At 44.8% G+C, this 23909-nt stretch overlaps 1 protein-coding gene across 4 annotated transcripts in view; it reads right to left on the bottom strand.

The window, feature by feature from the left end:
- Etnk1 (ethanolamine kinase 1) overlaps nucleotides 1-23674 on the bottom strand; it is a 44278-nt gene extending 20604 nt beyond the window's left edge. For 3 of the 4 annotated variants that reach the window (XR_005503240.2, XR_010065649.1, XM_039107705.2), the window contains exons 1-4: nucleotides 23150-23674; nucleotides 9562-9821; nucleotides 3205-3345; nucleotides 1350-1492 (exon numbers count right to left, since the gene is read on the bottom strand). Coding sequence is in view for 2 of the 4 variants with exons in the window: in XM_039107705.2 (XP_038963633.1) it covers nucleotides 1350-1492; nucleotides 3205-3345; nucleotides 9562-9821; nucleotides 23150-23305 (700 nt within the window). In the remaining 2 variants the exon portion in view is untranslated. The remainder of the gene's footprint in view (nucleotides 1-1349; nucleotides 1493-3204; nucleotides 3346-9561; nucleotides 9822-23149) is intronic. The other variant, NM_001107894.2, reaches the window with a different exon arrangement.
- Between the last annotated feature and the right edge of the window lie 235 nt (nucleotides 23675-23909).

Below are 23909 nucleotides of genomic sequence, written 5' to 3'. Positions count from 1 at the left end.
ACGTGTTACCAGGTCTTGCACTGAACTTAACACTAGCACGCCCGTGAGACACAGCTAATGCTGTCTCATACGGCATTGAGATTTGGTCACCACGCATTCTCTGGACAACCGTGATAATCAATGTGCAGTAACTCTCCTTAAAGAACACTGTCAAAGACTTAACGTTCCAGTTACACCCAAGTGGAAAATGAAGGATTCCACACAGGAACTAATACGATTCAAAACAGCCTTTAGAACAGTGCTTTTGTTTAAGTAATCTCCCATCCACATTAAAATATCAAATATAAAAAAATGAACGCCTTAAGGCCATCGTCCTTGACAGTGTCTCTTTAATTAAGCTTCAGGTTAAAGTCAGCTATAATTACTAACAATTATTTTATTAGAATAGTCCCAACTTTGGATATGAGGTCACTAGTAGCAAATGTAATACATTTATGACCACAATAATAGTAATTTCTTGGTTTTAGCATATACATAAAAACTTTTTTATTTTCAATACGGTCTTCACAAAGTAACTATTCACAAAGATGGGCCTTCTCCGAAAGCAGTGGCCCCAGTGTCAGTCACTTCTCAATTAACTTTTTAAAACAAACGGCACTTTTAGATTTCATTTTGGTATTGAAGGTGTTTACTATTTAGCAACCAAACCTCAAAGCACTTTACCCAGTGACCTAATAATGCAACCAGTGGCTCTGAGATATGCACACAAAGCATCAGATATGAAGTCACACAAATTACACCAAAGTATCAGCTGTTACTTCAGAATATTCTGTCTATTTATCAAAGCTATTTTTATTACTACTTCATTTGCTATAAATATGACAAAGACAGTAACCTACATCTGAGTCTCTCCCTAGAGTATCAGCATACACACAGGAATTAGGAAGCCTGGTGATAATAACTGCTGTCAGCCCACAGCACTGAGAGGTTCCCAGAGATCCAGTAGTGCAGTAGCAACCTGTTCAATTCCCACACTCCCCATGACAGCAGGCATGCTTTCAAAGTCACAAACAGCCAAACAGCTTTTAGAAATATATATTTATATGTGTATATTTGTAAATATATATGTATATGCACATATATATATACAAACACAATTATCATTGTACAGTTAAAAAGCCAAGAACAAACTACTTCTAATTATACAATTTTAAAGAAATTTTATCCATATAAAGTGTGTGTGTATATATATATATATATATATATATTCCTAACAGCAATTACCCTGATTTGTATAACCTCAAGTGAAAATCTTTGTGTTACTCCTAGATTACTGATACAAAGACAAGGGACCACTGAGAAGAGCATATGAGCAATCAAAGTACTTACTGCTGAGGTCAAACACCTACCTTGTTTCTCGTTGTAGATTATATTCTTACACAACAGGTCATTATGGCAGAGTACCACAGGGGAGCCCAGGCTGGAAAGAATCTCCTTCATCCAAGTCATCTCCTCCTGAAGAAGCTGAGGGCTGGGGATCTCACTTAGGAACCTTTCCATTTTAAAAGAAGAGTCAGACCTTATTTATTTGATTGAAATGTCTTTCAAATTTAAAGTTAAAATTCTACCTCAAAGACTTTCCAGTGAATAAGAACATATTCCTGAATTCAACAATAAATCAACGTGTTCCAAAGCCTGAACAAAAATCCTTTATAATCAACTTCAACATAAGAGAGCTAAACAACTGTAAAGCAGAAACTGAAACCTGATGCTTCAAAACTGAGAGGGACAGAATAAGCAGTTACCGGCTGTGGTGTGCCACTGAGAACACCTGACTGACGTCTACTGCCACTTTATACAGGCAATGGGCTGAGACACAATGAACTCATTCATTCACAGGTTAAAATGTATTATTTAAAGTTACAGACTGAAAATATTTACTTTAAGCAAGGAAAGATGAAAATGAGTTGTTTTCAGAAAACCCTCGAGCACTGTCTGAGGCACATTACCTACTTCGTCTCAACAACAGAGCTATGGCACCAACTGAGGAGACTCTTCCATAAGGAAACATTACCAACACAGAGTTTAAGCACGAGGATTAATAGAAGGGCACCTGGGAAAAGGGGGGAACCCAAAAATATGGATGTAGGTTACCCATCTGCATAAAATACAACAGCAAATAGAACGATGCAGAGCGGACGCCCTCCTCCAGCTTGTCACGTGTAGTCCAGGCAGACTGCCACTCACGTACTCCTTCCCAAAGAGCTGCCTGGACTCTTGCTCCTCATCCAACGTCATCAAAGTGCTCTTCACCCTCGACACAAACATCTACATGGGGGACCACCAAACCCAGCTACTAACCTACACTTGTCCCTTACACAGATGACAAAATGGAGCCGAGCACTTGCCGCGGAGACATGACAGAAGAATGACCTCGTTACTCAGCCAGGCTGGCCCCAGTCTGCTGCTTCCCAGTCCACTTACATTATTTTCTGTGCATGTGCATGTGCATGTGATGTGCATGTGATGTGCATGTGCATGTGATGTGCATGTGATGTGCATGTGAGCACACACTATGAACTTAAGAGACTGTGTGCGCATGCATACATGTGGGTAAGCACCCTGTCGACACTTCTAAATAATGCTTCTGTTGTTCTGGAAATAGAACTTCTATACAGAGGTACACAAAGTTACAGCCTTAACACACTTTATGTAGAAACCTAATAAAATTTTCCATGTTTATACTAGTAATAATGACAATGTCCTAAATTTAGATTCTAAGGACTAATCTATTAAAAATCCCACTTACAAAGTCAATCATCACATTTGGACTTGGTAGCCAACTCAAGAGCTAAGGTCTCAGAAGGTAAATTTTCACCCTAATAATCTGGCATTTAAATAAACAGGAAATTAAAATGACCTAAATTCTTACAGTCCCATCTATACCCACAAAGACACATCCCTAAATGTTCACCATAATTGGCACCACTGCACCCTTTCCTGGTCTTCTTTATCATTACGGCTAAATAAATACTCTTTTATTTTATTTGTAGCACTCCATCCCCCTTTATTGTGGAAACTTTTCTTCAGGGTCAGGGATGGGAAGGGGAGGGGGCTTCAAAAGAATAAGGAGACTTATCTGAGAGCCACGGTCAATAATTTTGTTCACTTTAATGCAGAGAGGAATGCAAACCAGATTTTATACAAGCGTTATCTTCCAGGACCTACAAAGGGCAAAGCAATGCAAATGCCAGTGTAACTTACCTTTTATTAATGTCTTCATCAGCAAATCCTGTGGGAATGAGAGAGAAGTATTTTCCCATCTTTAGCCATAGGTTAGACTTGGGGATCCAGCCATTGTGTGCATGAATAGCATGGATTTTAGCAAGCTGACGAGCTATGAGCCTGTTTAGAAACAAAACAGCACAAAATTTTAAATGAAGAATAACTGTCTATTTAGAAAAGATTCTCACTCCATCAGCATTAGTCAGGTTCCTCAACTGCCTTCCATGCCTTTCTGAGATGTTTCCTTCTAAGTGTCATTTTAACAGTAACTCTGCCAGGTTAAGTTAGGCTGCTTCCTGCACACCTTTCCGGATTCCTCCACCTCACAGCTCCTTGCTATGGCCACAACATCCTTGACTCCTGATGCAACCCCACAGGGACTTGTGACCCATTAACACCACAGCCTGGCCACCACAGCTTATCCCTACTCTAACTATGATCCCCAGAAGAAAAGGCTATCCCCATCAGTGGTATTGCTAAAAGAAATTCACTGTCCCCCCAAATTCTGATTTAATGGGCTTGGTTAGGATCTAGCTAATGAATGAGATTATTTAAAAGCTTCCCTGAGGACCTTAACACACAAAAATACTTGAGAACAAACTAAGACACAGAATCAAGTGTCATAAGATTGATTCTAAACTAAGACTAAATAAACACGTTTAAGTTTCTACTACAATTATTATCTGATTTTTTTTAAGATGCAAGTATCATATACTCTAGGCTAGCCTTGGACTATGTAGCAGAGGATGACTCTGAATTTCTGATCATTATGTCTGTCACCTCTTGAGATTACAGGCTCGTGCTACCATTCCCTATTTAAGAATGCTACCAGGACTTCACTCATGTTAAGCAAGTACTTTACCATCTGAGTTACATCCCCAGCCCTCCCTACCATGAACATTCTGGCTCTTATTATGTTGGCTGCCTGACAGAAGCTCAAGGAACCAACCTCAGTCCCTCTGTAAAAGACAAGCTCCTATCCAACTGCGTCATTTCTAGCCCCAGTCAGCTTTAAAAAGATAAAAATAAAATTATTTGTGTTTTGCTGATGTCCTCAATGTGTCATATACATGCATGGATGCATTTGAGGTAGGATGAGAGGTACAGACAGGCCTGGAACTTTCTATGTAACTGAGGATGACCCTGAACTCCTGATCTCCTGGCTCTGCCTCTGAAGCACAGGTGAGCTCCAAGCCAGGACTGGCTTGTTCCTACAGGATTATTCTTCTCTTGTTGGCTGAGGAAGGAAGGTTACCTCACTTCCTACTATTTGTTCTGTCCCACTGGGTATGGGGATTTAGCCTGCTCTTTATTTCTTTTAAGATCCAGTAAAGAGGGGCTGGGGATTTAGCTCAGTGGTAGAGCGCTTACCTAGGAAGCGCAAGGCCCGGGGTTCGGTCCCCAGCTCCGAAAAAAAGAACCAAAAAAAAAAAAAAAAAAGATCCAGTAAAGATGAGCAGAAAGCTTCCTACCCAGATTCCCTTCACAACAATGTATAGTTCAGACTATTGCCCTTCTCCCCGTTTCCTGCAGTTTCTGCTTTCTAGTGGTTAACAGAACTTGCTAAGTGTTTTAAATGCCATAAGAGAGCTACAACATGACCTGAAATAAACTGAATAGCAAAACAAACAGCAAATGTCCTCCTTAAAACACCAACTAACTTGATTCCTATCAGTTTCTTCTTTAGGTTTTTTTTAGCCTCCTTTTCAAAAACATAATGAATCAATTTATCACAATGCAAACCAGATGGTCACACAATATACTTGAAAGAGTCCATGTCTGGTTTCTAACAGTAAATATTATATCTACATAGTTAATATATGACATTAGTATCTTCTTATGTATTCTAAATGAGTAGATTAACTAAAAGTACAAGTAACACTATTTTAGTCGACCGTGATTGTAAATGCTAAAATCAGCTTTAGCTGACCTTAACTGACTAAAATCTGCAGTCAGTCCCACATGTCTCTGGGTCATATATCTATGGATTCAACCAAGCACAACTGAAGTGACTGAGAAAAATATATATCTCACAAAAGTTATACCTCATTGCACTGAGTACTGCATAATTTCTATATAACTAATACTATTTGGAGTTACAGTGAAGGAGCCTAGCCTTCCAAATCCTCCCTCTCTCCACCCCTACTGTCTGCCTGTGTCACTGTCATATACCGTGTGCTCCTCCTATCTTCAACAGCTCATCTGTACTGAACAGTAAACCCTAACGGCTCTGGAGAGCACTCGACTCGCACTGCATGTGGGACTAAGCGACACAGAGACAACCGGCGATGGGAGGCACATACGCTCCACACAAATACGTCACACAAGGGACTCAACTGAGCACCCACAGATTAGGTCTCAGTGGAGAGAAGGAATCTTAGAATCAGCCACTCAAGTACATCAAGAAACAACTATGTGACATTCTACTCTTTCCACTTGAGGTTACTCAGAAAGATTATAGTTCCCTTAATAAAAAATTCTCCAGCACACCAAGTGTTATGTAATAATAAATACTAAGAGAACAACAGAATTTCTATGTCTATTGTCTCTGTTCACCTTTACGTCTAACAATGCCGTGTTTTCTAAGTAGCACAGGAAAGCCTGACTCTGCTACTGTAAGGCATAGGGACTTAGTCAGCTGTCATGTCTTTCAGCATCTATTTGTGTTGGCCATGTGGACAAAGGTCAATGACTGAAATGTCTTTATCTTAGTTCTCTCATCTCTCATTATGCAGGTTTATTAGCATCTATTCCCTAGAGTTATTTTGCATCAACTTTATTAAATCAGATTTAGACACTACAGAGTTCCTGCTAAGTGCTCCATCAGTATTAGCAATCCCAATCATTTGATCATGTCCCCAACTTTAATGAGTGAATTCTGACATTTTTAGAATTGTAATATACCTATTACGAATGTTATACTATAATTAAAATTTAAATAACTTAAAATCAGTAGTAGCCTCTGTGAAGTTTTATTTTTAATTAAAAAAACCAAGAACAGGCATAGCTGGGCACAGTGACTCCAAGTGTGGTCCTGCACCTGGGTGCTCAGAGGCTGGGCTGGAGAACCACTGGGCACTGAAAGCCTGAGCTGCTGTGAGCCTATTCACCCTGCACCCAAAGGAGGAAAAAGAGAAGAGAAGAAAAAAAAAAAGAAAGAAAGAAACTGGTCTCTGGTGTCCCCATGCCTCAGACATGGAAGTCTTATATATGGGATTTCCCAGTTAAAAATTAAGGCGGTCAGGCAGGAGGTGGTGGCACACACCTTGGATTCCAGCCCAGCATTCCTGAGGCAGAGGCAGGGGATCCGAGTTCCAGGCCAGTACATCTAGGGCTACGCAGAAAAACCCTGTCAAAGCCTTGCACCACCAAAAGGGGGGGGGGGGGGACCAAAACAACTAATAAGCATGCATGTGTGAGAAAGATCCCCTTTCCGGGAGCTGCCCCCCAAGGGGCTGGTAACATCATTTTGAGCTCACATGTCCCCAAAGGAGTGGCTTTGCCAGCTTGGTTTCTAGCTGATTGTGCCACCTGAGGTGCTGGAACCTTTTGGAGGTCGAGCCTAGGACCCAGACCTCTTCATATGCCTCTGCTTCCTTGCCATTATGCGGTGAGCAACCCTGGTCTGAGCTTGTGTGATCCCAGTTGCCACTGCTCTTCTCCCCACAGCACCCTAACCCTGAAAGACCCAAATGACCACAGAGTCTAAACTCTTCAAACAGTACTGAACCTGAAACTGAACCTTTTCTATTCTAAGTTAGATTTGTCAAGACCTTTGTTAAGAGGTGGACACCTGGCTCCCGGTCGGGAAGCAGAGCTCACCTAGTTATGACAGCACTGACTGTCCTAAACAGGAAGGGATTCGTGCCCAGTGTCTGCCCAGCCACATTCACATGCAGCTTCCATACACTTCCTAAAAGCCAAAGCCCCGAAATGGAACCTCGTTATTTTTCAGCTGTCAAGCCTCAAATTCCCAGTCTCAAGTAATACCTCTCCCTCCGCCATCTGAGTGGCTGGGATTACACAGCTTGGTAGGACACCTAGTTTGGTGTGAATTTTAATTTTGTAAATTGGGGAGGGGTCATGTGTATGGTCATGTGCCTGCCATGAGCGGGGAGGCCAGAAGGTAACAACAGGGAGGTCTTCCTTGATGACGTTTGTTTCTGAAACAGTCTTCTACTGACCCTGCTCAGCTGGCCCAGGGATCCGTCTCCACCCTCCGCCCCCAGGCATGGGGTTACGAGTGTGCAGCATCCTGGACTTGAGTGGTTCTGGGAATGCAGACTCCAGTTCTCAGCACATGCAGCAGCACGCTGCCCACTGAGCCTCCTCCCAGCTACTCTACAAGGAACAAAAGCTCACATAGCCAAGGTTAGCCTCCTGCCTTCCACCTCCCACAGTACAAGTACACATGCGTACCACACTCAGCTAAACTTAGAAGCGCATCCTTCCAACAGCACAGAGGAAGGAGTGGAGCGCTTGGCACTGTCCATGGCAACCTGCCAACAGTGTTGATAGTTCTCAGTATCCAGGTTCTTAGAACTGCAGTTTGGCTAACATGTAAGGAAACATAAGAAAACTATTAAGTTAACACACATTACCTAACACTGTTCTAAACTTCCTACACATACAAGTTGAGCATCCTTAGCAAAAGGACACAGCTGACTTTGTGTGGTAGCTTAGTCAGATCCGACACCCTGAGAACCTTGTATACAAATGCACAAGGGTGTGCTGTAGGTACACAGCCCAACATACTTGGATTCTTGTTTAAACCTGGCCTCGTCCCAAAGACGAGTATTATGAATGCAATACTCCTCGGACAAAAATACCTAGGCAGCGTTTCCAGCCCCAGGCATCTCAGATGACAGAAATTCAGCCGGCTTCTGTATTTATAAACTTAAGCTCTTTGATAAAATGGAATTAGGTAATATTATTCCTATTTTTTAGATGAGGAAAACGAGGCAGCAAATTCCCATGCCTCAGTGAAGGTGAGGTGGCCTGGCTCCATGCCCAAGGTCCACAGTTCAGAAAGGTGACAGGATGGCTTTCAATGTGGCCCTTCATTCCACAACATCCTGCCAGAATCAGCAAAGTAAAAAACATAAAACTCCCTATGTCCCGTCTCAGCTGTTATGTCTGGAAAGTAAAAGTCTCCTGAATGTGAGTCCTGACTGATGTATGTCACCAAGTTCCAGTGTGAAGGACTGAAGACAACCCAACAGTCCTGCAGAATAAAGGAGGCGTGGGATGTGCACAGGGAGTGAGGACATCAACAAGGATGAAGAAGTGTGGCAGGAGCTGTGCTCACAGACACTTAAACTACCCTGGTCTACCCGGCCAGGTCCACACCAGCCAGGACTGTGTTGAGACCCTGTCTCAAAAACAAACAAAGAGCGTGGTAGCACACACCTGCATCCCAGCACCTAAAGATGAAGGCAGAAAAACCAGTCCCAGGGCATCCTCGGTTACACAAAGCTTGAGGTCAGCCTGGGCTCCACAGGACCCTCTCTCATTACAAGAACAATGCATACAGCGTTTGACATAATCTCGGCACAAGCAAAGGTGGCACATCTCATTGCTAGGTAGTGCTCACTCAAATGTGGGTAGAGGCCAGGACCGCTCTCACCGACGTTCCACAGTAAAGCTCTCCGTGGACCATTACTTCACACGCCCACTCACATTCTCTCAGGTTGAGTCGTGGCTGCTCACGTCACCACACTGACTACAGCAGTCTCTATATTCTTAAATGCTTCACCTCTGAACATAGGAGGTACTGCTGAACAGGGACCAAACAATACATCTGCTGGGTGTTCAAATGCTTGCCTTCTTGGGAGGGACACAGGGTCTCCTGTAGTCCAGGCTGGCTTCCAACTCTTAGGTAACTGAGGATGGCCTTTACCAGATCCTGCTGGGATCTCAGATGTAAACTACCACGCTCAGCTGTTAAGTGTCTAAGAAGCCAGCTAATGCTACAGCAGGTAAACGTACTTGCTATGCAACTCTGATGGCCTCAATTTGATTCCCGAAGTCCTCAGGGAAAGAAGTTTTCTGCTGACCACTAAAAAAATGTGCTGTGGCAAAAACACCCAAACTCAGACACCTTTCTCTCCATTCTCAAGTGCGCGCCTCCCTCCCTCCCTCCCTCTCCTGTCTGTAAGTCTGTCTCTGTCTCTCTCTACACACACATCCTTGCCCTCACATACACATACCTATCTGCCCTCCTCCCTCCTCTTCCCCCGCTCCACATACACAAAAACTAAAGGTAATTTTAAATTTTTTAATATTTTTTTAGTGCACATAACATTCTTTTTCAAAAGAAGAAACTTACAAAATTACCTGAAAATGGCCGGGTTGCAGACATGCTGTGGGTCCAAAGCTTCACCCTGGATAAACTCATAGCACAGTCCATTGTTAAAGGTGCAGTAGAGCTGAGGTGCACAGCCATGAGCCTGCAGCACACGGAAACTTTTCACTTCTTCATCTCGGTCAACTAACAGTTCAGTCTTGTTGCCATAAATCCTCACCAGAACCACATCGTCCATGGTGTCGCCCACGTAGCAGGCAATGAGTTTGTTTGTGATCCCATCTGTGAACAGCTGCCGGAAAAGGAAGAGATGCTAAGAGCCTTTCCGAAGGCCAGGATGAAAGGTGAATGTGAGTAAATGGGACTGGAGACACCACGAGTTTGGGTACAGCTCAGCAGACATGGGTAGCACACACCAGACCCTGGCCTCCACCTCCAAAACTCAGGAAAAACACCTACTTTTGAACATCAAGGACCCTTTTGGAGAACCCTCAGTAGTGTGCTTTCCCTGGGGAAGGCACCTGAGTGAGAGAGTCCACTTGGGGAAGACAGACTAACCTGATAGGAATGTGTGGCAAGAAGACAAAGGAGGGAGAAGAGGGCACAGGGCTTAGAAGTGTTTTAAAAAGGTGGCTCTATTCACCAAGACAGCAGAGGGTGGAAGCACTCAGCAGCACGCCTGACATGGACTTCAAGCCCAGGAGGAGCCAGCAGAGAAAGGAGAGCATTCACTCACCTCTGCTGACATCACAGCATGTCCATGGCCACAAATACACACAAGAGATGGAACATCGAGGTCTGAGAAAGGTCAGACGTCATGACTCACACTGTACCAACAGCACTCAAGAGGAGGCTGAGTCCAAGCTTAGCCTGCATCACAGAGTGAGCTCCAAGACTGTCTCAAGCTCTATCTATCACCTGCCCTACAACACCCTGCAAAACAATCTATGTAATTAGATTAAATGCAGAAGAATATAAAAATCTAATTAAAACCCTGCTTACGAGGGAAACTAGTATTTGCTATGTCGACAGAAAGCTGGTGCTACCAGCCACCTAGAAAGGGAGCACAACTATATAAAACATTACTAAGACTGGTCATAATGACCTTAGTCCAAGACTCAGCACCTAAATCTATAGATACCACTACCTTATATGTAGCACTGCCAGAAAGAACACCCTAAGAACTGTAGAGATGGAGCACACCACTCATGTCCTCATTTTTAACGAGAACAATGATTGCATGTAGGCAATCAACACCACAAACAAAACACACGCCAATCCAGCCGGACACACAGAACACACACCAATCCAGCTGGACACACAGAACACACACCAATCCAGCCGGACACGCCTCCTCCTCCTCCTCCCCAAAGCTCAAGAGCTTACCGACCGGTCAGCTCAATTATAAATTAAGGTCTCTAATGCCACAAGCTTAACAACCAAGAACACGTTCTTAATCAGAGTGAAGCCACACGACAACAAAATACACACATACACCTCCAGTCCTGTGACTTGCAGTGAAAGTGAACTGTTATTTTTATTACAATGTTTACTGCTTTAGAAATGACAAAATCACTTAGAAATGAATCAAATGCATGTCTAAATTGTCTGAGAGGTAGACATAAGCTGAATGGAAATTAAGAAATGTAGCCAGTCAGCCGTGGTGGCAGCCAGCCTTGACTACAAACCTTGTCTTGGAAAAGAAATAAACCCCCCACCCCGCCCCGAGATCAAGTGGCCTGTGTCCTTCACTGTCAGCAGTGCTGTGAAACTTAGTCCTCTGTAACATGGGACTGGTATCACCACAACAAGCACAAGGAGCAATGGGCACCGAGTGGAACAATACTTAGTTCACAGAGCAGACAGAGCAACTGGAGCATCCACAATGGCCGTCGGCCTTCATGCTGAGTAGGTACCGCTTAGCACTAGACAGACAGTGGAGTGGCTCAACAGAAAGACCTGTCACCTCCCAACCCAACAGAAGACAGACTTAGTAGGGTGTTGTATCTGTCCCCCTCCAAGTTGGAAGGGGACATATAACATACATGCTTAAACAAAACAAAGGAGCGGAGACTGACTCTGAAATGGTAATTACCAACCACACCTAGTAAAGTTCAGCACAGGCTAAGCGATCTCTGTAAGCATGTCAGGTCCATGGCCATGTCTCATGAGAAAGGGCAAGGAGATGCACAAGAGAGTCTTTGTCAATACAGAGTAAAGGATATGTGAGTGAAATTAACTGTCATTCATTAAAAAGGGACAGGTAACTACAGGTGAGGCATGTGGGTTAGTGGTATACTATATGTCTAACATGCAGATAGAGCCTAGATTCAACACTCCACAGTAACACACAGTGATTAGCCTTCCTACTCAACAAGCTAGAAAGGAAGCTAAGCATGGCAGTTGTGGTGGTACCTGTGAATGTAAGCATACCAGGGCTAAGCAGGAGAGTTCCACGCTCAAGAACAGCCCAGGCTGTATGATGAATGAAAAAAAGACAGAGAGAGAAAAGCCCAGAAGCTAAGAAAAAGAAAGACATGAGAAAGAAAAAGAGCCAAGGACAGTGACTCACACAGGTCTCATACTTCCTAATAGAAAAAACAAAAAAAACAAAACAAAACAAAACAAAAAAAAAACCACCTTCCAGGCTGGCCCTAAAGCTCAGCGAGACTTACAAAGGGGAAACAACATGACAAGGTCTCTTATGCACACAGTCATAAGGCGGGTGTGGCAGTCCAAGACTCTAATCCCCACGGTCAGAAGGCTGAAGCAAATGGACCCAAGAAGGAGCTGGAGACCGACCTGTGCTTACCTTGTCTCGTACAAAACACAAAAGTAAAAATCTTAAATTATAGATAATCAATATAGAGATATGAAAATACGGTATCTCAACTAAATTTTAATTTCTCTAGGAATTCAAAGGTGTTTAAGTTTTCAAATTCAATGCATATACCTCCATAACAAATACACTGAATGTACTAAGTCTGTCTGTTCAGGAGGGATATAGCATGGATGACCTTGAACTCAATCATGCCTCGTCCACATCCTCAGCACTGAGATACAGACAACGCCATCATGCCCAGCTCACTCTGGCTCTCTTGTTAGCTTTCAGATGAGTGTTCTGTGTACATATGTGTCTATGCACCATGCGTGTGCCTAGTGCCCGTAGAGGACACCAGATGACCTGGAACTACACTTACAGACAGTTGTGAGCTGCCTTATGGGTACTGGGAATGGAACCCAGGTTCTCTGGAAGAGCAGCCAGACCTCCTAATCACTCAACCATCTCTCCTGCTACAGTCGCTACGTTAAAGAAGAAGAATACATGCGTACACGACATATGTACTTGTTTTACATACAGAGAAAGAGCCGTCTGCATCTACAGGTTACGTATCTGTGGCCTCAAACAACCCTGGATCAAAAATATCTAAGGAAAAGAAAGCACCGCCTGCATGCTGTACTAACCGTGGTTAATAACCTAGGTTACCTAAATGGTAGGAGATGTCCACAGGCTAGTTATATGCAAGGCCTTTAACCTACAAGGAACCTGCAACATCCCAGAGGAACCAGGGTGCTTCACTCCTGAGCAGCAGAGAAAGAACTGTTACTATTTCAACAGTCTGTGGTTCTGGGCTCAACCTTGGAAATTATAAATTTTCAGGAAGAGAAAACCCTGTCACTGGTAAAGCTGTCATATTTAGCTAAAGCCACAGAGTAATAGAATCCACTTAACACCGGATGCTATGTCTCAAATTTTTAGGTCAGCAACCCAAGCCTAAGTCATTCGTTACCTGTCAAAATACTGAGGCAGACAGTGCCGATTCCCTGAGCGCTGAGGGCTGTCTGTCAGAACACTGCCTACTGCTAGCCGGCTATCAAGGTGAGCAGAGTCCGGCAGTGACAGGACCAACTCCAGAAGAGCTGGGCCACTATATCTACAACAGTGTGCTAAACACAGAAAGCGCTTGACTCCCCGGCAGTGAAGCACATTACCACAAAAGAAAGACAGTGGTGAGCAGGAAGTAAGAATGGAGGCAGACTGAGCCAAACAAAACCTAGGGCTGCTAATCTCACCAAACCTGCACGTGGGTGACAGCTCCCTGCTTACCACCACTACAACTCAGGGCAGGCAGGAAGTCAGCACACCAGGGACCAGGCAACCAAAGGGAGAGGAGTTGCCTCTTTTCTAAATCAGTTAAGACAATGAGGTGACTAGAGTCTGAGGCCAGCCTAAGCTACATAACAGGGTATAGACTAGCTTGGACTACAAACTAAGACTATAGGTAAGATAATATTTGTGTGTGTGTATACATACACACATATGTCTGTCTGTCTGTCTGTATGTATGTATGTATGTATGTATGTATGTAGTAACTTATTTTGTGGGTTATTTTGAGGGCAAATTTAGGACATTTTCATACAAGTCAGTTATGGCTGGGATACTGGGGAACCAGAACTCACTCTGAAGAGTCCTTGATAACTGTGAAATGCCAGTATGCTGCAATCTCGGTCCGAGGACTAGCAGGCAGATGGTAAAGTGAGCAGAATTGGCTCCTATGCACTCAAAACGAACACCCTAAGTGAGATGGCTAAGATGTGTACACAGGTATCAGCCTGACATCGTAAGGACCAAAAGCTCAGCTGTTTTTAAGTACCACTGTGAGAACCACTTCGCTCGTGGTGAGAACGCATACTAGCTGTCTTACAATTTTATATAACCCGGGGGATCTCATTAATTAGATGGGAAGGGTCATAAAAAAAAAAAAAAAAAAAGCCTTCCTGAGGAAACTCTGCTTCGAGCTGCACTACGAAACCACAGCTGAGTCTCATGGCATCATCTTAGGATGAACACACCCACAGCAGTCGTATAAACAGCGTCTTTCCAGAGAGCCCTGACAGTTTATCATCTATTCCAATAAGCACCTACCCTCTGAAGACATGCAAGTCACTCAAACATATACAAGTGGTCTGCTCTAACGGTCTAACTATCAAAACTGAAACAGCCTCAACAGTGTTAGGAAAAGTAAGTCAATGAAGGACAGACTATGAGCTGACACTTGCAATCAGATTGAGTACTTAGGTGACAGGCAAGGGGCCTTATGCTCAAGGTCACGAGAAAACAAAATGACACAGCTGCAGGTTTTTGAGACAGTTCTCTTTACATAACCCTGGCTGTCCTGGAACCCACTATAGACCATGCTTTCCTCAACAAAAGGCTAATCTGTAACAACTCATTTTGTGAAAGGGAGGAGGGAGAGTCGCTGCTACTGTGGTCACCACTAGGGGGCGGGCAAGGTTAAGCCCAGAAGGTAGATAAAAGTCAAATTCTGGCATTCTTTCTTGTCCAGGGTCTGGGGCTACACAACTAGGAGTTTCATGAATTTCTCTCCCACTTATTCTTGAGAAGGAATCTTGCTGGGTTGCCCTAGGCAGGCCTTGGCCTCCTGAACTTAATAAGCACACTCTCAACTTCCTGAGGAGCTAACCCCACACCACAAGTGAGTACCACCCATGTGTAAGCTTACTTTTAACCACATGTAGAATCTAAAGTTTCAGATGTATTTTTTTGGCATGTGTGGCACATACATGTGAGTATCCACATGTACTCAGGAACACACAAAGAGGCCCAAGATCAATAGGCCTCCTCAACCACTCTTCCTTCTTACCTAACATCTCTCAGCTGACCCCAGCTGGCTGGGCCTGCCCCAGGAATGCATCTCTAACCTTCTGAGTGCTGGGATTACAACCAGGCCTACATATACACTCAACATCCCTACAGTACTGGGAAGTCAACACTCGTCTTCACACATACACACCAAGCTTTATGAGTTTCATCTGCTGAGGCACCTCCCCAGCCCTGATTTATTTTATGCTATTCTTAATTTCTAAAAACTCCATGCATATGTACAAGTGTTTGTTTGTGTGTCGGTACACATGTGTGCCTCACACCAGACAGCTTTTGGGGTGCAATGTGGATGCTGGGAACCAAACATAGGACCCCTGAAAAATCAAGTGCTCCTAACAGCTGAGCCATCTATCTAACCCCTTATCCTATATTATTCTAAGTCATCTTCTCAAAACACATTTTAAAAATTATCTCTGTGTGTGCACGCGCTCATATGTGAAGGTCACAGAGCAGTTTGCAGGAGCCGGTCCTCTCCTAGCACATAGGTTCCAGGACTCAAAGTCAGTGAGCGAGGCTTGGCAGCGAGTCTTTACCAGTTGAGTCATCTCGCCAGACATCTCCCAGTTAAGATCCGTTCTTCCAGAGAGCAGGAGTTTGATTCCCAGAACCCACATCACTACAGGGTACCCAACACCACTTCGGTCCTTCATGGGTATACGCACACATACACAACACTAAACCTGTCTCAGCCCAGAGGATCTACTTGACATCCTTCTACTGTGGCTATTACAGGGCTCAAAATTCATCCAAGGTGATCATTTATTCCCCAACTCACATTTATCCTAAAAGCCCAGTGTGTAGGAGGCATGGAGGTCCTTGTGCTCACAGGTAAGCACTAGGGAACCTGGAATGTTAGCACACAGTTGTTCCTTCAAAGGCAGAGGTGCACAACCTGTTATGCTGGGGGCTGACATGGTTAACTGCCTGGTGAACTTGGCTCTATCTGTATGGCCAGAGGCCAGATCCTCCCCAGACCCTTAGAGTAACCTCGTTTTTCTCAGTCACTCTTGAGAACCTGTTTTTATGGAACGTGTCACCTGCACTTCAGAGTCTCCACATGATCCCATCTGATCTTTGCTTAGCTGACTTTGTGACTTATTGTACAGATGGGATTGAGTTAATAATCACCAGGAAATTTTTCTCCTAAATGTGCTGTGCTTAAATATGCCTAAAATAAACGATTCAGGGTCAGATTCCAGAGTTTGACAACTCTTAGACACAGTCCAACCATAGTGCCCTGAAGCCTCTAATAGTGCAGCATGTGATCTGAGGAGGGGCACCTACACCAGGACAGAGAAAGATGTGATCTGAGGAGAGGTGCCTGCAACCAGGACAGAGAAAGATGATACCAGCTTCTCAAAGAACTAAGAAGGGAAAGCCTATCAACAACTCGAATAGTTTCCTATTCAGATAACATTCTCAAGGGTTGGGCAGAGTAACTTCCTTGTCTGATAAACACTTCACATGTGCATACAGAAGTGTATGAACGAGGGATACAGGTGTGACACAGGGGCACACTCCAATCTGGCATTTTGCTCTGTTTTTTTCCCCCACACTGGGTTATCTCTGTGTAGCTCTCGATGGCCTGGAACTCCCTTTGTAGACCAACCTTGATATCACAGAGATCTGCCTGCTCTGCCACTAAGTGCCGTGAGTAAAGGTGAGCCACTCCGCCCAGTGCCAGCAGTGTGCGGCACTGCAGCCAACTGGTTCTCTAACACCACAAAAACTTCTCTCAGTCAATGGTCTCTGCATTACATGACACTTCCTGTGATAATAGAAAAACTTTCACCTGCTTGCAAGCATCCACTGGCTTCCTGCTCCGTCTTTAATAAAAACTACCTACGAACTCCCTACTGATGGAGATCCTCAATGCCCAACACTCTCACTCCTACTACTCTATCCAAACTGCTTAGGGCCTGGCTTAGCTGTCTCTGTGAAATGCTTCTTCCTTGCTCAGACTTGCTCACCTCCCTGCGAGAGAAGAGGGGAGGGGCTGAGGTACACGATACTATGACTCAGTCTCCAGCGCTTGACCACCCAGGCCCACAGACACAAACCCCACAAAGGTTTACATCAGGTCCCCTCCTCTATGATGCATCTTCCCAATTCTCCTGGGGCTGCCTCCTGCTCCAGTTCACAGCACAAAGGTACCCAGCTAAAAATTAACATTATCCCTAGTTTAAAAATACGTGGTGGCACACGCCTTTAATCCTAACCCTCAGAGGAAGAGGCAGGTGGATTTCTGAGTTTGAGGCTAGCCCAGTCTACAGATCTAGTTCAGGACAGTAAGGGCTTTCAAAAAAAAAAAAAAAAAAAAAACCCAAAAAGTCTTTCTCAAACACACACACACACACACACACACACACAAAAAGCCTTTCTCAAAAAAAAAAAAAAAAGAAAAGAAAAGAAATGAAACCTTATCAACTACTGAATATTAGAAACTGAGGCCTTTAATCCTTCTGTGGCACTGGGGGCTGCCCCCTGGGCCGCACACACTAGGCAAGTACTATACTACTGAGCTACCTAGTCATTCCTGAAGCACCTGAAACATGGTGATTCCTTCTGTTCAACCTCCACTTACCAATGGAGGCCGTGGGAGATGATAAAACCACGCACACGTCAGTTCACTTAGGAATGCTGGATTCACTTCCTTCCTAAGGCTCACAGCACTGCCTATGTTGTGTCTGTTGGGGGGTAGGGATGTCTTACTCTGTAACCTAACAGGCATGGAAGTCAAAATCCTACCACCTAGAACTCCTGTATGCTGGGATTACAAGCGATCTTGCAATCCTGTATGGCTTCTCCTAACATTTTGTTTTTATGGAGATTGAAATACTCAACAACCACCAGGGGTGGCCACACACCTTAACCCCAGCAGAGGTGGTTGGCTCTCTGTGAGTAGCCAAATACTTTCTGCTGCCTTGTTTTAAAATTCCTTCCACCCCATATTTTCCAACTGTCTTATGAGAGAGACAGGCAAGAACTGCGAATGGGTGCTACAGTTGGTAAAACCGAGCCTGTGTGTGACAGATCTGGGAAGGACTACTTAGGATTACTGTTCTTTGACCTAGAAAGGCTGTGTGTGTGTTAGGATTGAGGCAGGGAAGCCAGGCCTGCGCAAGGCTCTTTGCTTAAAGAACAGGTGTTGATATCTGAAAAGTCACTAGCAATTTGAGTCTCCAACCACAGTTAAATCACTAAATCACAATAGAATCCATGGACAGTTTTTTCAAAATCCAATAACAACATTTGAAAGCTATCAAACCTGCTCCTTTTGGCAGGAGTCAACATCACATAGTCTCTCCCATCCTTGTGAATTATTTTTCTAAGACATCTAAGACAGGAACAGGAAAGAGACACGTAGACTTAACTGACAGCAAAAGAACTAATGAAGGTGAAGAATAGTGTGTAAGGGGAACCCACAAAGAAGCCGTCTTTGTACGGTGGGATTATGAACCTAGCTTATGCTTAAAAAGCAGGGAGATTCTAAAAACATTCTGAAATGTGGATGAGCGCGGCTGGGGATGGGACTTGGTGTAAGGGCACTGCCTAGTGCCAGGCGAGCTCACCAGCACTGACTGGGGAAACACAAAGATCTGTCTTACAGGAGTAGAACATTGCTAAAGTCATTCCTTCTATCTTTGCGTGTGAAAAAGAAATCTCAACAGTCATTCAAAAAACATTCCATATTCTGATTTGTCTCAGGTTGGGAATTTCAAGAGCAGATGTTTTTGATTCAGACCCTGTACAGCCTGTGCTCAGCTCAGCGCGTAATTGTCATGGGCTAGCTTTACCCTCATGAGCCTCAGGGTAAAGAACTGTTATTGGATCCACTTTAGAGCTACAGATAATGAAACTCAGAGAAGCTAAGAAATTTGACCAGAGCTGGGCAGTGGTGACACATGCCTTTAATCCAGCAATGGAAGGCAGAGGCAAGTGGATCTCTGTAAATTCAAGGCTAGCCTGGTCTACAGAGTTCATTCTAGGGCAGCCTAGGCTATACAAAGAAACCCTGTCTTAAGAAAGAAAAGAAAGGAAGGAAGGAAGACAGACAGAAATTTGAAGCATATTCTGTAGCTCATACATGTCATACCAACATTTGGAAGGCCAAAGTAGGACTGCCTATAAGCTCCAACCTAGTCTGGAATACAGTGAGTGAAGACTGTCTCAAAAAGAAAAATAACAAAACTTGAGCAGTAAGACGAAGCTAATGAAGTGGAGGGCACAAACCCAACCCCCATAGTTTCCACCTTTCTTAAGGTAGCTACTGAATACGAATGGACACAAGGTACCCAAGTCCAAGCAAGCTTCTGAGGAGCCAATAGCACGGACGCTGGAGAGTGCGGTTGGGGTTTAATGGGAAGACGGTGCACAAAATTACATCCTTCCGTGTGAGGGTACACATGTGCAGGCAGAAGACAAGAGTGTATGGAAACCCAGAGCTAACATCAGGGTTTTCCCTCAAGCTCCACCATATAGATTAAAGCAGGATCTCTCACTGGATGAGTCCTCTTGCTCAAGGAATTCCTGTTTTCTGCCTCAAGGTGCTGAAGAGATGTTAATTTTACATCATCTGTATCAAAAAAATGGTCTTCCCAGCCTATCAAATGTTGCCATTATATCATTATCTACTGTGGACCCCAAGCTAAGGAAGTATTTACAGAGTGACATGCTAATGACCATTTTGCTCAGTGACGTACAGTGGAAGTCCTAAAGTGACCACTAAAATATTCAAGAAACTGAGTCAGCTTTTTCAAAGGAAAAAGGATTTTGTCTAGGCATTGGACTTTAAATGTGTAATGGCACTGCTGGAGAGGCTGAGGCAGGAAAATCTAAGAAAATGACAATAGGAAGGAGAAACAATTACGTCTCTTTGATCCTTATAATATCCCAAACCTGTAGATACATCAAAACCCACTTTCAGATGAAGTAAGTGCTGGACAGCAAAAGGCGTCTGTCATTTTCTGAAAGTGACACTGGTGGAGAGAGATGCAAGCGTGTTCCCGAGAGCTCAAAGCTGTTTTTTCTGAGCCACAGCAGTTCTTTAAGTGAGGAGCCTTGCGCAGGCCTGGCCTCCCTGCCTCAATCCTAACACACACAGCCTTTCTAGGTCAAAGAACAGTAATCCCTAAGTAGTCCTTCCCAGATCTGTCACTTACACACAGGCTCAGTTTTACCAACTGCAACACTCATTCTTGCCTGTCTCTCTCATACAGAGAGTATGGGGTGGAAGGGATTTTTAAAACAAGGCAGCATGAAACAGAAAGCATTTAGCTAGTCCTGTCTCAGAACTACTGTACCTACGTAGAAACCCCTCCTTCTAGTGTGTTTTCACTTGATAGGCTCACTCTATTTTATACGCCGGTAAGTTGTAAGGAAAGACTCACTCTCTGGGGAACTATCAAGGCTCTCTGTTTGGGGCCTGTTTCTATTTTTTTCACATTCCACATGTTGGTATTTCAGGGATAACTATCAGAAAAGATAAGGGTTGTCACAAAAGCTTCTGAAATATATTACATAAAAATATATTTTAATTTATTTTTTCTTTTGGGGTCTGGAGGGCAGAGATAGGGTTCTCAAGTAGCTCATGCTGGCCTGGAACTCCTTACGTAAAGCCAGCAACAACCTTCAACTCCTGATCTTCCTGTCTCCACTACATACAGCCAAGAAAAATGTTAGTTTGGGGGAGAAAAGACAGGACAGTTTGGGGTAGAAAGCTTGTGTGGCTTGCCCAGTGCTGAAGCTTCCATTCCCAGAACCTCATACAAAGGGGGAGGGGAGAGAATACCAAAAAAGGGCCAGTGTTGACCCAGCTGACCTGAAATGACGTTTATCTTCTGGGCTATAGGATCCATGCTTCCCTTTCAGAAACAGGGTAGGAACATTACCATTACAGCTCAAGAGATGACATTTGAAAAGGAACTATAACCATTAAGAAGTACTAAACAAGCAGGCCACAGGGACAAAAGTCTTTAAGCCCAAGGCTCAAGAGGCAAGTTCCAGGCCAGCTTGGTCTACAGAGCCAGCTCCCAACCAGATGGGGCCACAGTGAGACCTTTGTCTCAAAAAATAACTATAACAGCAGAAACAGAATTATTAAACAAAGCCCCAAGGCATCATTCGTTCCCAATGCCCTAGGATGTGTAAGTCCCTCAACTGAGCTGGGGACAATAAATGACCCTAACCTTGGCTTACTGATGGCTCAGCTTCTGATCCAAGACTTCTGCTTGCAGGAGGGAATGAATTTCTAATGATCAATTCTAGAAGTGAGTGATATCTCTGTCAAATACACAAAGTGTAAGTTCAGATTATGAACCCAAAGGTTAAAGCTCAGAGTCAGAACACCTATAAGCCCACCACAATGGAGCCTGAAATAGGGAAAAAAAAAAAAAAAAGAAATAGTTTTAAGTCTTGTTTTTACATATACCCTGGTTTCCCTCACTAAATTTCACAAGAGGTTGAGAGAGCACACCTATATAACATTTCCTAGGCAACAATGCCTTGGAAAGAGCTCAGCCCAATGCAGCACACAGTGCTCCATTCAACAGCTATTAACACTTCTCTACTCACAAATAAATGGAAGGAAATTCCAAGCTTCAAACTTTAAAAGTCGCTGCTTTAAAAAAAAAAAAAAAAAAAAAAAAAAAAATGCGGGTTGCCAGCACTGCAGTTTACCAGGAAGCAACACTGCCTTTAATTAGTAAGATATTTTCCAGAAATAGATTTTATTAAATTTTAAAACCCTCTCAAACAAGTAAGTGAATACATACTATAGGAACAGTCTAACATGAGGGCGACATACAGCAGTACAGCACTTGCCTAGGACTCAGAACAGCCTTTCCTAGCACTGCCCAAAAAAAAAAAAAAAAAAAAAGCTTGTCCTTGAAAGAGATGCAGTCATTGTCCAAGCTATCCATAAAAATCATTTTGAATCCACTATATCCTATATACTTACCCACCAGGCACGCCTTAAATTTCAAAGTCTTTTGTCTAACAAGTTTCTTCCCCAAAACATATGGGTCCCTTTCAGTTGCTCAGAACCCTTCTAACAAGAACCGAAACTAAAACTCAAAAGCCCCTTAGTGTCAGAAACTGCTCTGAGGCCAGATACTATTCATGCTTTAATTATACTAAAAAAATAATAATTTTAGAAAAAAAACGAAATCAATAAGTTCTGTACAAACCCCACAATGTATTGGAGTCATCAAAATGGGGCAGACGACTCCGATAATCCAGGTAAATGTTCCCCCCATTACTGCTCAAATCTAAAACAAGTCCCAGCCGTTAAAATTGTACTAATTTGGCTTGTTTGTTTGCAAGAAAATCCACCTTAGTAATTCCTAAAGCTGTGCACTGAAAATACTAAGACCAATCACGCCAAATAAATTCTGGGTATGGGGGCAGGGAGGGGGGAACATAACTTGCAAGTGCCTTTTTTTCTTAAATCCTAGATTTTCGGGGGGCTTTCTCTCTCCTGAGAATTTTTGTCTTTAAAAATCACTGATTCACGAAAAATATTCCCAGGTCATCGCTCACTCCAACCCAGAGCATTAATTCTTCTAAGACTTTACAAATTTAGAAACACCAACTCAAGCCTTCCAGTAACGCACGGAATAGCGTTCCCTAGCATCCTGGCGTGGGCAGCATCAGGTTCACGGTCATTCCGCTTTGGAACGGAGTTCTCCCGCGGCTCGAAGGATGTAGGAAGATCCCAGGCTGGATAAGGCAGGGATGGGAGGGAAGCGCAGGGGAGGGAGGGCAGCGGAGAGGACCGCGGAAGGCGATGGGCTGCGGGGTCTGGGAGGAGAGGAAGAAGCCCTGGAGCATGACGAGGGCCGCGGCAGCCATCCCCGGGAGCTTCTCCCGGGCTCGGGCAGGCGTCGCTGAGGCAGCGGCTTCGGGAAGGAAACCTGGTGCCCGCCCAGCCTCACCTGCAGGGTCACCTCCCGGGGGTCCCAGTGCGGCCGCAGGTGCTGCAGCAGGCTCAGGGCGCCGTCGCGGCAGCGCTGCTCCTCCTGGTCCTGCACCGTCACGTCGAGCTTCGGCACCTCGGGCGAGCCGGGCGGGACGTGGATGTAATTGGCCATGGCCCAGGCGACGGCGGACACGACCACGACGACCACGGCGACGGCGACCACGAGCGCGGCGGGCGCCGGCAGGCTGCTGGACCCTTCCGTCCCGGGGCGCCCTCGGCGGAGGGCTGCGGCCGCTCGGACGCACGGGCGGGCGGCGGGGGCGACGAGGCGGCCGGACGGGGTGCGCAGTGCAGAGACGCGGAGGGACGGTCGCTCTCGGGAAGATACCTTAGTGCGCTAGACCGCGGGCAGCCGCGAAGCATGCCGGGACTGGCCTGACGCTAGCGTCACGCCGAGGGCGGAGCCTCGGCTGCGTCAGGCGGCCGGCGGGGTGGCGAACCCCGCGGCACAATGGGCGGGCCTCGGGGCTCTGGGGTATTGGGGTCTCGGGGAGCGCGCACCGCCAGGCACTCCGCTACTGTGGGGTTGGCTGGGCTCCTGCACCCGAAGGAGTCCGATCGCTGCCGAGCCCTGCCGGAGCGCTTACGAGCCTTGACGGACCGTGCCGAGCACGGTCGAGCTTTGCCGAACCCTGCCGGGGCTCTAACGAGCTTTGCCCGAGCCCTACCGGAGTCCTACCGATTTCTGCCGAGCCCAGCCGGAGCACTGTCGAGCT

This window comes from Rattus norvegicus, chromosome 4 (assembly GCF_036323735.1).
Source record: "Rattus norvegicus strain BN/NHsdMcwi chromosome 4, GRCr8, whole genome shotgun sequence".
NCBI lineage: Eukaryota > Metazoa > Chordata > Mammalia > Rodentia > Muridae > Rattus > Rattus norvegicus.
The sequence above is the reverse complement of the archived record's forward strand: the minus strand, read 5'-3'. Positions and strand labels throughout refer to the sequence as shown.